The 14,389-nt window shown below is 42.4% G+C and overlaps 1 protein-coding gene across 1 annotated transcript; it reads right to left on the reverse strand.

Annotated features, from left to right (window-relative positions):
• Positions 1–3,940: 3,940 nt before the first annotated feature.
• On the reverse strand, positions 3,941–12,559 carry DRD5 (dopamine receptor D5). Its single transcript, XM_077477786.1, has 2 exons — positions 10,268–12,559; positions 3,941–8,539 (listed from the first exon to the last, which is right to left on the reverse strand). The coding sequence occupies exon 1, from the start codon at positions 11,673–11,675 to the stop codon at positions 10,368–10,370; it is 1,308 nt and encodes a 435-aa protein (XP_077333912.1). The 5' UTR covers positions 11,676–12,559; the 3' UTR covers positions 3,941–8,539; positions 10,268–10,367.
• Positions 12,560–14,389: the final 1,830 nt, after the last annotated feature.

Genomic DNA, 14,389 nt, shown 5'->3' on the forward strand with positions numbered 1-14,389 from the left:
AACAGCTGGAGGGCCATCAGTTTGAGACCCCTGGTTTACATGGATGAGACAAACCACTTTACACTGGTAGGGATCATTAAAATGATCAGCTTTTATTTATTCATGTCAAACCTTTTTTTTTTTTTGCTGTAACTGATTATAAAGTGTGAGCTGGAGTTAGGCCTCAATTAATTAGTGGTTTCAAATCTACTACTACATTTAACTCTACCCTCCTCACCCCCCATCCTGACTGACAATGCCATTGTCTGCTGTACCTTCTCTGTGCATTCCTCCAGAGTTGTGTCTCAATAATACAGGAGGGGTGTTACTGGCCAGATCACCAGGTGAAAAAGCAACAGAAAAAAAATGCAGCCACCATATCTTGTAAGCTACAATATATAACATTTTTAACTTTGGGTTTAATACGGCTTTAATATATGTTATTGTAGCACCCTCTAGTTAGGTAGGTGCTAGAGTGAGGATTTTTCTAGCAGAGTAGGAAAATGTAAGCAGGCCTAGCTGGTGGCTAGGCCTGTCTGTTTTCATTCTGGGCTGGGAGTGGCTCAGGGCAGGGCTGGGTGACTCATAGGTAGCATCATTGTCACCTCCCTCTTCTTTGTAGAAGGTGCTGGAAAGAGAGGAGGAGAGGAGAGGTGGAGCTGCCTGGGGTATTTTGAGGAGCCTTGACCAATCGCCAACTTGGATTGGCAGGGGGCAGCCCTGTGTAAGTATCCTGGGTCAGCCCAACTGGGGAGGAATTGTCGGGTGGAAGAGCTGGAGTGAGAGAGTGTGAAGGCTGTCAGGGCACACATGGAGCCCCCCCGGGGGAGCTCCCCCGGGAGTGACCTCGGGCTGGAGCTCCCCCGGGAGTGACCTCGGGCTGGGGCTCGGGTGAATCCCGGAGGGGAAAAGAGATCCTGGAAGAGAGGCACATGAGAGACCAAGGATAGGACAGGGGGAGAGAACACTGCAAAGAGACTCCAGGGAGGACAACTGGTCGCAGGCAAGAGGGCCGGTGAGTGAGCACAGTTGGGAGGACTGGGGAGGCACACCTGAGAGAACTGGGAGTTTGCAGTTTCAGAAGGGTGCAGAACCAAAAAAGAGGACTCTGGAAAGGGCAGTGGAGAGAGGTCATCACAGCCATGCTGGCTGGCAGGGCCTGAAGAGAACTATCTGGGATTGGTAGCTGAATAAAGGACATAGCACCTGAACTATTTCTACACGATAGGGGCTCAAGGCCCCTACCTGAAAAAGGCAATCCACTGAGGCCTGGCAGAGTTAGTGTCAGGCCTAACCATGCGGTGCTAGCTAGTCTGGAGGAGTAATGCCACGTACACATGGTTGGATTTTCCAACGGAAAATGTTTGATGGGAGCTTTCTGTCAGACATTCTAACTGTGTGTACCCTGTTTCCCCTAAAATAAGACCTAGCCTGATTGTCGGTGTTGGCTGCAATATAAGCCCTACCACCCAAATAAGCCCTACCCTGTTTCCTCAAAAATAAGCCCTACCCTGAAAAGAAGACCTACAAGGACTTTAACTAGGGCTTATTTGGGGGGTAGGGCTTTTTTTGCAGCTATCACCGACAAATCACACTAGGTCTTATTTTAGGGGAAACAGGGTAGGCTCCATCGGACATTTTCCATTGGAATTTCCGACACAGAAAAATTTGGGATCTGGATCTCATATTTTCCGACAACAAAATCCGTTGCCAGAAATTCCGATTGTGTGTACACAATTCCAAACGCACAAAGTTCTTTGCATGCTTGGAACCGCACTGGCTATTGAACTTCAATTTTCTCAGCTTGTCGTACGTCACCGCATTCTTGACGTTCGGAATTTCCGACAACATTGTATGACCGTGTATATGCAAGACAAGTTTGAGCCAACATCCGTTGGAAAAAATCCCATGGATTTTGTTGTCGGAATGTCCGATCGTGTGTACGCGGCATGACGGTCTGCAGCAAGGGAAGTGCTGGAGGAGTAACGTTATGCAGCAAGTGAAGTGCTGGAGGAGGGAAGGAAAAGAGGTCTTGAGCAAGTGTTTGTGCAGGAGAGAAGACTGGAGTGTATATACAGAAGTGTATATAGTAGTACCAAGCAAGTTACACTGAATCTTCTGGGCATCCCATCATTTCCTTTTCCCATGCAAGTTCAATCCCCTTAAATAAAATACAAAAAAAAAAAAAAAAACAACCCTTATGGACTGTTCTGTGACTCTAAGTGCCTGAGAGATGGATGCCAATGCTGGGCAGGGTGACGGGTGAACCACAACATTCAGCAACCCCTACGGTGGCATGGCTACACTATGTGGAAGTGGGAGTAAACGTCCATGCATGATTTTTACCTATAGGTAAGTCTATAATAATCCTTCCCCATAAGTACTGCAAATATCCCCTAAACGTGCACCAGTCAGGAGATATTTAATTTAGATGCAGCTGGCGATGTCACCAGCACATGCACTCTGAATGAACGGCATACCTGTGCCATTCCGTGCAATGCATACTAACATATTATGACTTCAACTGCGGGTGGCCTGATTTTTTATATTTTTTATGCAGTTTACTACCGCTTTAATAGGGACATGCAACAAATATAAAGTAGGTGTTATCACAATTTGGCTGCAAAAGTGAAAATACATTTTAAGTTAAGAACAATGATGTATAGGGAGAGACTTACTAAAACTGGTGCACTCAGAATCTGTTAAGCTGTGCATAATAGCCAATCAGCTTCTAGCTTCAGCTTGTTCAGGTAAGCTTTGGCAATAAAACTTGGAAGCTGATTGGTTTCTGTGCATAACTGCACCAGATTTTGCACCCTCCAGTTTTAGTAAATTACCCCCACATTGTCACAGTTGACACTGCCAGCTGCTAGGAGAGAGATTGCTGGGGACCCCAATAAAATTTAGCTATGGGGCCCCATATTTACACTCCTGCTGCTGACCTGTGTACCTGGATCAAGGGAAATTCAAAAAGGTAATGTTTATAGGGACAGGAGTTGGTGGGAATTGCTTCAATGGAGATACCTGTTCTGGTAACAACTATAATGCCGCATACACACGATCGGAATTCTCGGGGGAAAAAGCTCTGGTGGTTTTCCCGACGGAATTCCGCTCAAACTGTCTTCTTGCATACACACCGTCACACCAAATTCCGACCGCCAAAAACGTGGTGATGTACAACACGTACAACGGGACTAGAAAAAGGAAGTTTAATAACTAGTAGCCAATAGCTCGTAGTTGAATCTGAAAATGCGTGAGAGTTTTTGCGCGTCTGAATTGCATACAAACGATCGGAATTTCCGATAGAAAGTTTTTCCATTGGGAAAATTGAGAACATGCTATCAATTTTTTGCTGGTGGGAATTCGGCCAGCCAAATTCCGATGGAGCATACACACGGTTGCATTTTCGGATGAAAATCTCTCATCGGTCTTTTGATGGCCGAAATTCCGATTGTGTGTATGTAGCATCAGGCTGAGTTCACACCTATGCGAATTGGATTTGGTTTTCTCTGCATCCAATTCGCATGGTAGAAGATTATGACCGGCTCTCTGTGGAGCCAGTTCACATATCTCCGCTGTGGCTTTGTTGCGAATTTGCACAGGAATGCTTTGCATCTTTTGGTCCGTTTCAGGTCCGTATTCAGCCCAAAAATCCAGGCTGAAATCGGACCTGAAACGGTGAATGGGGACACACCGGACCCATGCGGCAATAGTGTGAAGCCAGCCTCAAGGATAGAAATTTTTACTCCCTTTGGACAGATTTCTTCTTACCTCTTGTTGGGTCTCTGAATAAATCTCCCCAATAGCACACAGACTAATAACACACAGAAAAAATAAAAAATAAAAGGCAAAAGGAGTTACAGCCCTTCCCTACTCTATTCAAAAGTAGAAGAAAAAAATAAATTTTTTCACATTTTGCACTTAAAACCTTCAAGAAAATTGCATCAAATTAAACCAAACATAAATTTGAACTATTTTTAATTATACATTAAGATGTACAATGTCAAAATGTTTTCAAAATGTCCTTCTTGAAAATGAAAGAAAATAATGACAGATTTGTACGCATAAATACATACCCATCACTGTGTACAGATCTCCAGATCTCTTTATGTAAGAGCACTTTTATTCATTAAAGCAATATTGTCATAGGACAGACACATACACAAGAGGATCCTACGTATTATATGTGGATAAGCAGTGAGAAGGAGGAGGGATACTAAGACACACTGGGCTTGACTGACTAAAGGAGTCATTTTTCACTGTTGTTGACTTTGACCTGTGTTCACATCAAACACCCAATCATGTGCAGGGGAATGTATGGGGCTCTTTAGCCTTTTTAAAGAGTAACTCCACTTTTGTTGAGAAAAAAACATTCCCCTCTGGGTGATCAACATACACTGCAAGGATTTTAACCAACTTTGTTCCAGAGTCCTACCTGTTTCTGCTGTGTAGTAAAAGCTCTCTGTTGGATCAGTTCCATGAAGAGTGATTCTAACTGGGAGTGACCAATTTGTTTTACTTAGCTGATGCACTTTGAGTGTTCTGATGAGGAAAGGTCTGCACCCCTTTAGAAGTGACTAACCCTAAGGCTCAGTTCACACCAGTGTGGGCCTTGTGTTCCGGTTGCAGGTGTGGGAATCGCAACAAATCCCACACCCTCAACCACCTGCAGCCAAATCGGACTGCTCTTGCGAGATGCACTGGGCTTCCATTCGTTCTGAATGGCACCCCCCACGCTTCTCATCCAGCAGTGCAATTGAACCACAGGGAAACCGCAAGGCCAGAATGACCATTAGGTTTGCCTGTGGAATGCATTTTAAAAAAAAGTGCATGCACCTTTTTTGTGCGTTTCACAAGGCACAAATGAACGGACTGCCGTGCCTGAGCAAACAGGGGGTGCACGGCCCGCACTAGTGTGAACCTCAGGAAATATCTTTTTGTTGCAGAAGATGCCTAAAACCTGACTTGTATCTTAGTGCAGAGTTCTTCACACAAGCAGGAAGTTATATTTCTGGTGGCATTTTGTATACCAACTGTGTTCAGAACGCCTTCAGGTTTCCCTATTTCACTGAATCTATAGAAAATGACAGCAGCTACAGATTAAAATGGAAAGGTCATTTTTAATAATATTAAATTACAATATGGCTTCTGTAGCAATTGTATATGCTAAATATTTTTTTTTTATTTCTATATTTTTTCCAGGAAAGTGGAGTTGTCCATTAAGGTTATTCTTTCAGTATGTCACTAGGGTTGCACCGATACCACTTTTTTAGGACCGAGTACTTTTTTTCAAGTACTCACCAATACCGATTACCGATACTTTATTTTTTATGTCATGTGACAATAGCACTGATGGGCTCTGATAGGTGGCCCTAAAGAGGCATAGTTTTTTTTATTTTATTTTTATTTAGAATTTTATTGTTTACAATTTCTTTTCCTTATTTTTTTACAATTTGTTTTCCTTATTTTTTTTACAATTTCTTTTCATTATTTTTTTACAATTTATATATTTTTTTGTTATTTTTTTACAATGCTTGGAGTGGACAGTATCAGTGTTTTTTTATTTTTATTAAATAAAGAAATTTTAATCTTTTTTTTTTTTTATCACTAACTCAAAGAAGGGAAGCCGGTAAATGACAGCATTTAATTTCACTTCTCCAGGTCTCCATCTTGACAAATCTGGGATGGGGGGGGGGGGGTGGAGGAGGACACAGAGGTGGACAAGGTGGGGGGGGGGGCAGAGAAAGACCAGAGGAGGACATGGAGGGGGAGTGGAGAAGGACCATAGGGGGACTGGAGGAGGACATTGTGGGGGACCTTAGGAGCATGGAGGAGGACACAGGGGACAGTCAGGGACTCTCTTTGCAGCGGTGGGGGATGTTACAAGCACCAATCTCCCTGTATAGATTTTAATAAAACATGAAAATGAAATCTATACAGGGAGATCGGTGCTTGTAATGACATCCATCACTGCATCAATCATCCCGACTGCCCAGGTATCAGATTAGGCATTGGAACATTTGCACGAGTACAAATACTTGTGCAAATGCTCGGTATCACGCCAATACTAGTATTGGTATCGGTGGAACCCTATATGTCACTCAAAGCAAAGTAAACCCGCAGCTGTACAACATGCTACCCACAAACTGCTTTTACGCTGGCCATACACATCCAATCCAATTGTTCTATCCAATCTCCTTCAGATTTACCAAAACTGTATAACAGTAGGGCCTTCCTAAACAATTCTTACATCTGTATTCCATCATTCAGGCCCTCACACTACATGTTTGTTGGGAGATATACAGGAGATTGTGCCCCTAACTACTGTTACAAATAGTGTGAAAAACCTAGACTTCTAATTGGGGGTAAATATACACACTATTTCCCCTAAATTCCAAGGCAAAGAATGGTCACATTGCAAGGAGGTGACACCACCATTTTCCTTAACAGTAGCATAAAATTTGGTGTCACCTTCTTGGATAGAATGTCCCACTTTACAAGGAGCTGTAGAATCTTCCTGAGCAATACACAGGTGCTTCTGGCTCTGACCACCCATTATAATGCAGTAATAGTTCAGAATTAGCCTGACAACTGCAAATAATTTTCTACATTGGGAGAATTGCTTGTTAGCTTGTGGACCTCTATAGCCAAACCAAAGGTGGCCACAGATATATGATCATTCCTGTATCTGGCTAGACAAAGTCCAATTTACCTGGCAGATCTTTACAGTACTCATAAACATGCACACTTAATCAATCTGGGTGTGTTTTCTTGTGGAAAGATCTTTATTTAAAAAGGTCTATTTACTGTCAGGCTACTCCTCCACACAATCTGAAGTCTGTTCCTACCTGTGGTCCTTGGATCGAATACCGGTCAGGGCACTTTCTGCATGAAGTTTGCATGTTACTCTTGTGCTTGCATGGGTTTCCTTCAGGTACTCTGGCTTTTCCCCGCACTCCAAAGCCATGCAGGTAGATTACCTGGCACTTTTCCAAACTGGCCCTAAAATGTGTGTATGCATGTGAAATAGGATGGGATCTTAGATTGTAAGCTCCTTGGGGGTAAGAGCTGACGTCAATGTACACTATGTAATGTGCTGCATAAAATGTTGGAACTGTATTAATACCTGTAATAAATAAATACCTGCATTGGAATAGAGATTACTGCTCAAGGGCTAATATATTAAAGCCCAACTTCAAGTACCTTGATTTCTATACTTTAGGATGCCTTAAAGGAGAAGTGTGGGAATACAAAAAATAAATATACAGGCTCACCTACCCGCTGCAGAGTTGTTTTGATGCTGCAGTTGTCACATGATTGCTGATCACTCAGTTCTTGGTCCACCCTGAGCAGATGGCTGTGAGTGTCAATCGCTAGCTCTGTGCTCTGCCCCTTCAGTGCTGACTGGAGTTCCAGGCTGGGGAAGGGGCAGGAGTGGCTGGTTCAGGATCTCAGCAGTGTACTGAGAGACTGAGCCAGCTAACGATCAGGCATCTGGGTGGATCCCAACATTATTGTATGGATCCTTCTAGAGCCTGGAGTGGCTCTGTGACATCAGCAGACAGCAAGCTTTAGCCTACTGTCAGCTGAGTCTGGGTTACTGGAGAGGAAAAGTAAGTGCATCCTGTGAAGCACAAGAGAAGTATGGCCAAAAAAGCTTTGGCCATAATTCTTTTTAAAAAAAATTTTTTTTTACTATTTCTTATGCAGTTACCGTTTGCTTCGCTGAAAACCCCTTTAAACACTGTATTTAGTGCCCCGCTAGAAAGTAGAATGGAAACTGCTCTCAGTCCCACAGCACCACTAAGGCATCTATGCAGACATCAGTTCCAGTGTTGTGCCTTTGTCCCATCTCTGTGCTTTGCATTTCCTATAGCAGACCCTCTGATAATGTTAGAGCCTTCTGTTAGTATCTATCATAGGTGCCTCTCTGATGCAATTGGGAATCCGAAGAACAACTCCAGTTGTATTTTCCAGGGGCCACTAAACATGATGTTTAAAGATCAAGTAAGAGCAATAGTTAACAAATATTAGAGCACTATGAAGTATAAAAATCAAGGTGCACAGAGATGCGCCCAAATCTGTACAAACATTACAGTAATAAAATTATGGTACAGCAAGCATATAAAAATAAGAAAGTTACATAAGCAACACAATAAAAATGTTTCTGTGCAGATGCATTATATCTCAAAAAAGCATAGCAAATCCTGCACATAAGTGGGTGTTTAAGACAAAAACAGATTGGCAGCACCAACAATGACTCCTTTAGTCGCCTAGCCTCTTTGTATTACACATGCGGTACAGTGTGTGCAACTCTAATACACGCAGCATCCAGGGCTCTGTATCATATTTTGCTGTTTTTTTGGTATTATGCGTTTTAGAGACACTGAGCAGCTTTACAAGAGGATTACTTGGTCTCGCAGGCAGTGATAAGTGATTATAGCAGTGTGTGCCTTCTTTTGAGTCTGTTTAACCCTTTCTGCGACAGATGGCAATCCTGATGCACGGGTCTCGGTTAGCAGTTTATGTAACACTTGCTTATCAAGTGTAAACGGGGTTGCTGTAATGAGAAAAGACACATGTGACTGCATTGTAAAGCACTGTCAATACCTGATTAGTTAGAAATAAAAGAAAAAAAAAAACACCCATGCATATTTTTTTGTCCCTTATGTCTTTATCAAATAGTTAGTTGGCTGTTTCATTTGGATTAGAATGCAGCCATTTAACCCTTGGCCAGTAGGGGGTGATAACGAGACATTCAAAAGCTCAATTATCAAATTACTGGGTACCACTGATACTCAGGATCAAACACCTGCACCAGGAGCAAGATTTATACGTTGCAGTTTGCTAGAGATGCTGCAGAACTGCAAATCCCAACATTTCAAATAAGCTTCTGTTTTAAAATGTTGGGACATGTGATTTTAGAATAGTTTGGAACATTTCCATATTTGGCAACATAATATAATGGAATGTTTGCACAATATGCAAGATGATTCCAAGGCTGTAGCTCCATAAAGGATGCAGACAGGCTGTCTCTCCCTTTGCTAGACATCAGATTTCAATGAACCTACTGACCTATTGATGTCATTTAAAGTGTAACTCTATCTTTGTGACATCTATCATACTGCAAAGCAAGTCAATAAAATTATTCAATCTGCAAATTGTATTTTCCACCAAGCATGTCCAATTAATCCCGCAAAGACAATTAATCCCGAAAGGCAAGTGAAATCGATCGTTTTTCGCTTACCCAAAATTTCTGCAAAAATTGAGATTTTGGGAAAATGTCGCCACTTTAGTGGAATTTATTGATGTAATTGGGCAAGGCAAAATTAAGATGTTTTTCAGATTTTTATATGGGTTCAATGTGCTTAAAATTTGTGAGAGTTACAGAAGTTCCCGCCGCTATCCTGGATTTGTTCCTGTGCCAAAAAGCTGCTCTTTATTAGCCTCATAATTTCAGGGGGGAGGGGGTTCACAGAAAAAAAAAATAATAAAAGGGCAAACTGTTAATTTAACAATAACAATTAAAAAGAAGAAAAAAAAAAGAACATAAAAAAAAGCCACAGCACAAAGATTACTAAATAACTACCTTACCCCCCCCCCCCCCCCCCCAAAAAAAAAAAAACACACCCTGGGAATAAAATAAAAATCCAGAAGATTTTACTTAAGTAGCTCAATGAGCAAAACTGAGAATTTCTGTTTTAGCAAAGTTTTGCCAATGGCAAAATGCGCAATTTCTCAATGAGATTATTATCACTAAAATCACTCTACTCATCTGCAATCCTAACAATTACAGTTTGCTAGCCAATGCTCACATAGACCCAGCACTGTATTTCTTTAACATTTCTTTTTGCAAATGTAGCAAGCTACACTTGAAGAGTTTGTATACAAGTGCTAATATATAAATATATATAAATATATATATATATATAGATAGATAGATAGATAGATAGATAGATAGATAGATAGATAGATAGATTTTCTTTCATTTCCTTTTCTTTTTTTTAATGTTTACTTTACCATGATCCTGCTGCACTGCAATCTGTCAGAAGGTAGAGTTGGGCTTTAAATCGCAGTCTCTTTAGATATATACTTTGTTTTTTTATATATAAGGCAATGCATTTTTTACTTTACCATCCTGCTTTAAGGTAATCTGTCAGGAAGGTAGAGTTGGGCTTTAAATCTCAGTTTCATTAGTTCTTTAATCAATACAAACATTGGCAATAATTAAACCACAGAAAGACTCATCATACATTTCATAAATGTAGAACATCTTGCCATGACTTACTCATTTAGATTTATGGGAATGGGTGATGCTGTCTTATGTTTTGCAAATGGCACCAAAGAGAGCAATGATATGGTCAGAAAGGACCGGTCTTGGATGAGCACTAATGAAAACCATTGGGCATGGAAGGTGTTATTTTATGAAGAGACAGCTCTGTGTCACAGTCCAAGTCACACACCGAGCCAGTGGCCATCTCAATGTTGGCCGAAGTCTGAGAGATCTGAGACATGCGGTCAAAGGTCTCATCATTGTCATTCATACAATCCACCACGTTGGGGATCATGTTGACATAGGCGGTTACAATATCCTTGTGGAAGATGGTGTCTTGGTTGTAGGAGATGAGCTCGTTGCTGATGTTGACCGTCTCCACAGGTGTGGTGGAACACCACTGTCCACATCCCAAGAGGCTGGAGAAGACCTTGCGAAAGTCAGCGTTGAAAGCGTAGATGATGGGGTTCAGGGAGGAGTTAGCCCACCCAAACCAGACAAAGATATCAAAGGTGGTCTCGCTGACACATGGAAGCCCAGCCTTGGGGTGTCCAGAGGACCTGTCACAGAATGGGACCATGCAGTTTAAAATGAAAAAGGGCAACCAGCAGCAAACAAACACCCCCATGATGACTGAAAGCGTCTTGAGAACTTTAGTCTCTTTCTTGATGGAAGTCTTCAAGCTGTTGTGATGGTGTCTACAGTTCTGTCGATCACTCCTGCAGCTCTGGGCATGTTCAGCAGCCCTCTCTAGAGTGGAAATCCTCCTGATCTGGATCTGAGCGATCCTGTAGATCCTGGTGTAAGTGACAATCATGATGGCCACAGGAATGTAGAAGCTTATCAAGGAAGAAGAAATAGCATAAGTCCTGTTCAAGCTAGAGTCACAGTTATCTGCGGTGTGATTGCCCAGGGTCTGGCTATCACCCCTATCCCTGTGCCAGTTTAGCTGGACGGGTATAAAGGAAATGAGGATGGACAACGTCCAAGCAGCACTGATCATCAACAAAGCCACCTTCTGGGTCATCTTCCTCTCATACCTGAAGGGGCTGGAGATTGCCCAGTACCTCTCCACGCTGATGACACACAGGTTGAGGATGGAGGCTGTGGAGCACATGATGTCAAAGGCCACCCAGATGTTGCAGAAGGCTCCAAATGGCCAGTGACCCGCCACTTCTGCTACTGCTTTCCAAGGCATCACCAAGAGGGCGACCAGGAGGTCAGAGACAGCCAGGGACACGATGAAGGTGTTGGTCACCCGGTTGCGCAGATGTCTGAACCTAATGACGGCTGTGCACACCAAGATGTTCCCAAAAAGGGTCCAGAAGATGAGAAGGGACAGGAGGCTCCCGGTGACCACCTGCCCCGCCACCAGGTCTCTTCTCTGCTGAGCTTCTTGGAAGAGGCTCCTGTTCATCAGCATCTCTTCAGACTGTCTCAGCGATGTCCAAGGCGAAAAGGTAACGCCATAGTGCCGCCCAGGTGGAACGCGGCTCCGCAGCAGCTTCAACAGGACAGGTCCCCCCCATGAGGAGCGCGCCTAGCCCCCCGCGTTGTCCTCCCTGGTCTCCAAGCAGCCCATGCTCAGAGCTATTATGGGATGACAGCTACAGCCAGCCACACAGCTGGGTCTTGGAGCACAGCTGGAGCCCGTCCACCTTCTAGACTCCTGCCCTCCTCTGTACATCCTTCCTCTAGCTTGCGATCCGCACCCTGGCATGGGCACCCTTCAACAGCTCTCAATCATCCCCTTCAGGAACTTGAAGCTCAACCCACCGTTTAAGTTGCATCTTTTTTTAGGAAATCCCGAGCAGGCAGCTTTATCATCCCCTTTGGCTTGCAATGTGATCATCAACCAGGCTGGCGATCATAAAATACCTGTCTGGTGGCTCCCGATGGGTGCAAAGTGAATTCTCTAGGACAAAGCTTCACACGTCACTCCAGATGCAGCCAGTCCCAAGTGAAGAACACATATTGGTGCCTTCAGGCGCTCACCGACCTCCTCCCCCTCCACAGAACAACGCCTGGCTATTTCTGTCGCTCACATGAAAGTGTCTCCCCCAGTCATGTTTCGCACAGGTTTTCTATAGGCATGGCGCTACACACATGCATGGGGCTGTGCTGCTGCTGCCGGGGAGCAGCTCAGAAGTCATCCGTGTGTGCACAGATTGTGGATCTCTGTCATTGGGTTATTTTTTGCTGCTGCTGACCTGAAACCTTCTGAACCTATCAAGATCACTGCTGGCTGGTGCTTTCCACTTCAACGTCCCCTCTATCATGTTCTAAACTCTCAGCACAATGAAAATCACAAAGGAATGGTAATACAATTTTATTCCAGTGCTTCACACCAGGAATACTGGGATGTATAGGCTATCAATGGCTATGGGAAAGGCATATGGTCTGTCCTGTAGAACTACAAGTCCCAGGCAGGACTGCTAACTTACAGTCAATAAGAAGCACAGGCTGATTATTATTATTATTATTATTATTATTAATAATAATATTATTATTATACAGGATTTATATAGAAACAATAGTGTACACAGATTTCAATAACACAAGGGCTTTGTACAATTAATGAAACCATTCCTATTGCCATCGAGAAAATTGAGCGCTGTCCGTGATACCTTTTTTATTTCCACTAACATACAATTTTTCAGGACAAGCTTTTGGAGTATGTCCCCTTCTTCAAGGTCCAAGCAGTATTGATTTACAAAACACAGCTACAATCACATCAACTATTGCCACCGTAAATTGTAATTAGGAGGAAGGAAAAACCCAGAGGCCGGACTTTAGAGGTAAATTGGACCACATTGTTTGAATAAAATCCATATTTTATTTATAAACAAAAAAATATAAAAATTGCACATACAAATATGACATTAAAAATATGTATATACAGAATATGGCCAACAAGGGCCCAATATTTCAGATAAGTTACATGATATCAAGTGATCCAGTGCGTCACATGTACATTTTTTTATGATGGCATGTTTCTACATGCAATTTTTATATATTTTTTTTGCTTATGAATAAAATATGGATTTTATTCAAACAATCCAATTTACCTCTAATGTCCGGCCCCTGTGTTTTTCCTTCCTCCCCATTTCAACACAAAGCGGGTTATTTACTAAAGGAAAATCCACTTTGCACTGAAAGTGCACTTGGAAGTGCAGTTGCTGTAGATCCGAGGGGGACATGCAAGGAAAATAAAAAAACAGCATTTTAGCTTGCACATGATTGGATGATAAAATCAGCAGAGCTTCCCCTCATTTCAGATCTACCCCTTAGATTTAGAGCAACTGCACTTCCAAGTGCCCTTGCAGTGAAAAGTGGATTTGCCTTTCGTAAATAACCCCCAAAGGCTTGTTTACACCAAACGCTGTCAAATGCGTTTTTTTAAAAATAGTTCATGAGTTCAAACATAATATTCCCAGTGCACGTGTTCCTGAGAAATGGCTGTAAATGTAAGTGGGTGCTGCAGGGACTGCCGGCTGGAAACCAAAGATATTCAAAGCAGAAGTTATAGGGGTTACTTACTAAAATGAAACAAATTCATCTTAATCAGTGCAACCTCTGTTTGCATAATAAAATGCTAATCAAAATGATTAAATATGATTACTTAAAACTAAATACAAAATTACTGCTCACACTCAAACAAAATGTTTTCACCTCATTCCAAACAACTCCAGAAACCCAGATATTAGTGCAGCGCTGCAGTAATATCTAAGTGGTTGGTATTTTACTTACTAAAACTGAAGAGTGCCAAATTTGGAAATCAATCAGCTTCCAGGTTTTATTACCAAAGCTTAAAAGAGATGTATGTTTTTTTTTTGTTTTTTCTTTAAGAATCATACTTACCTAGGTAGATGCAGCATCAGTCTGATACTGCATATGTCTCCCGGCACCTCTAACACTTATGCCAGATACACACAACCGGACTTTCTGGCAGACTATGTCCGACAGGATCAGTCCGTCGGACAATCCGATCATGTGACGGCTAGTCCAATAGTTTTTCGGAAAAAAAAATCAGACGGACTTAAAAATAGAGCATGTTTCAAATCTATCCGATGGACTCAATTCCGATGGACTAAAAATCGGGAAAACTGTCTGTATGCTGATCCGACGGACCAAATA

The sequence above is a fragment of the Lithobates pipiens genome, unplaced genomic scaffold (assembly GCF_037356315.1).
Source record: "Lithobates pipiens isolate NorthernLeopardFrog02 unplaced genomic scaffold, aLitPip1_a1.2 Scaffold_13, whole genome shotgun sequence".
Taxonomy (NCBI): domain Eukaryota; kingdom Metazoa; phylum Chordata; class Amphibia; order Anura; family Ranidae; genus Lithobates; species Lithobates pipiens.

What these genes read in the sequence shown, in the direction of transcription:
- DRD5 (XM_077477786.1), bottom strand. Translation starts at nt 11,675, where the DNA reads ATGCTGATGAACAGGAGCCTCTTCCAAGAAGCTCAGCAGAGAAGAGAC.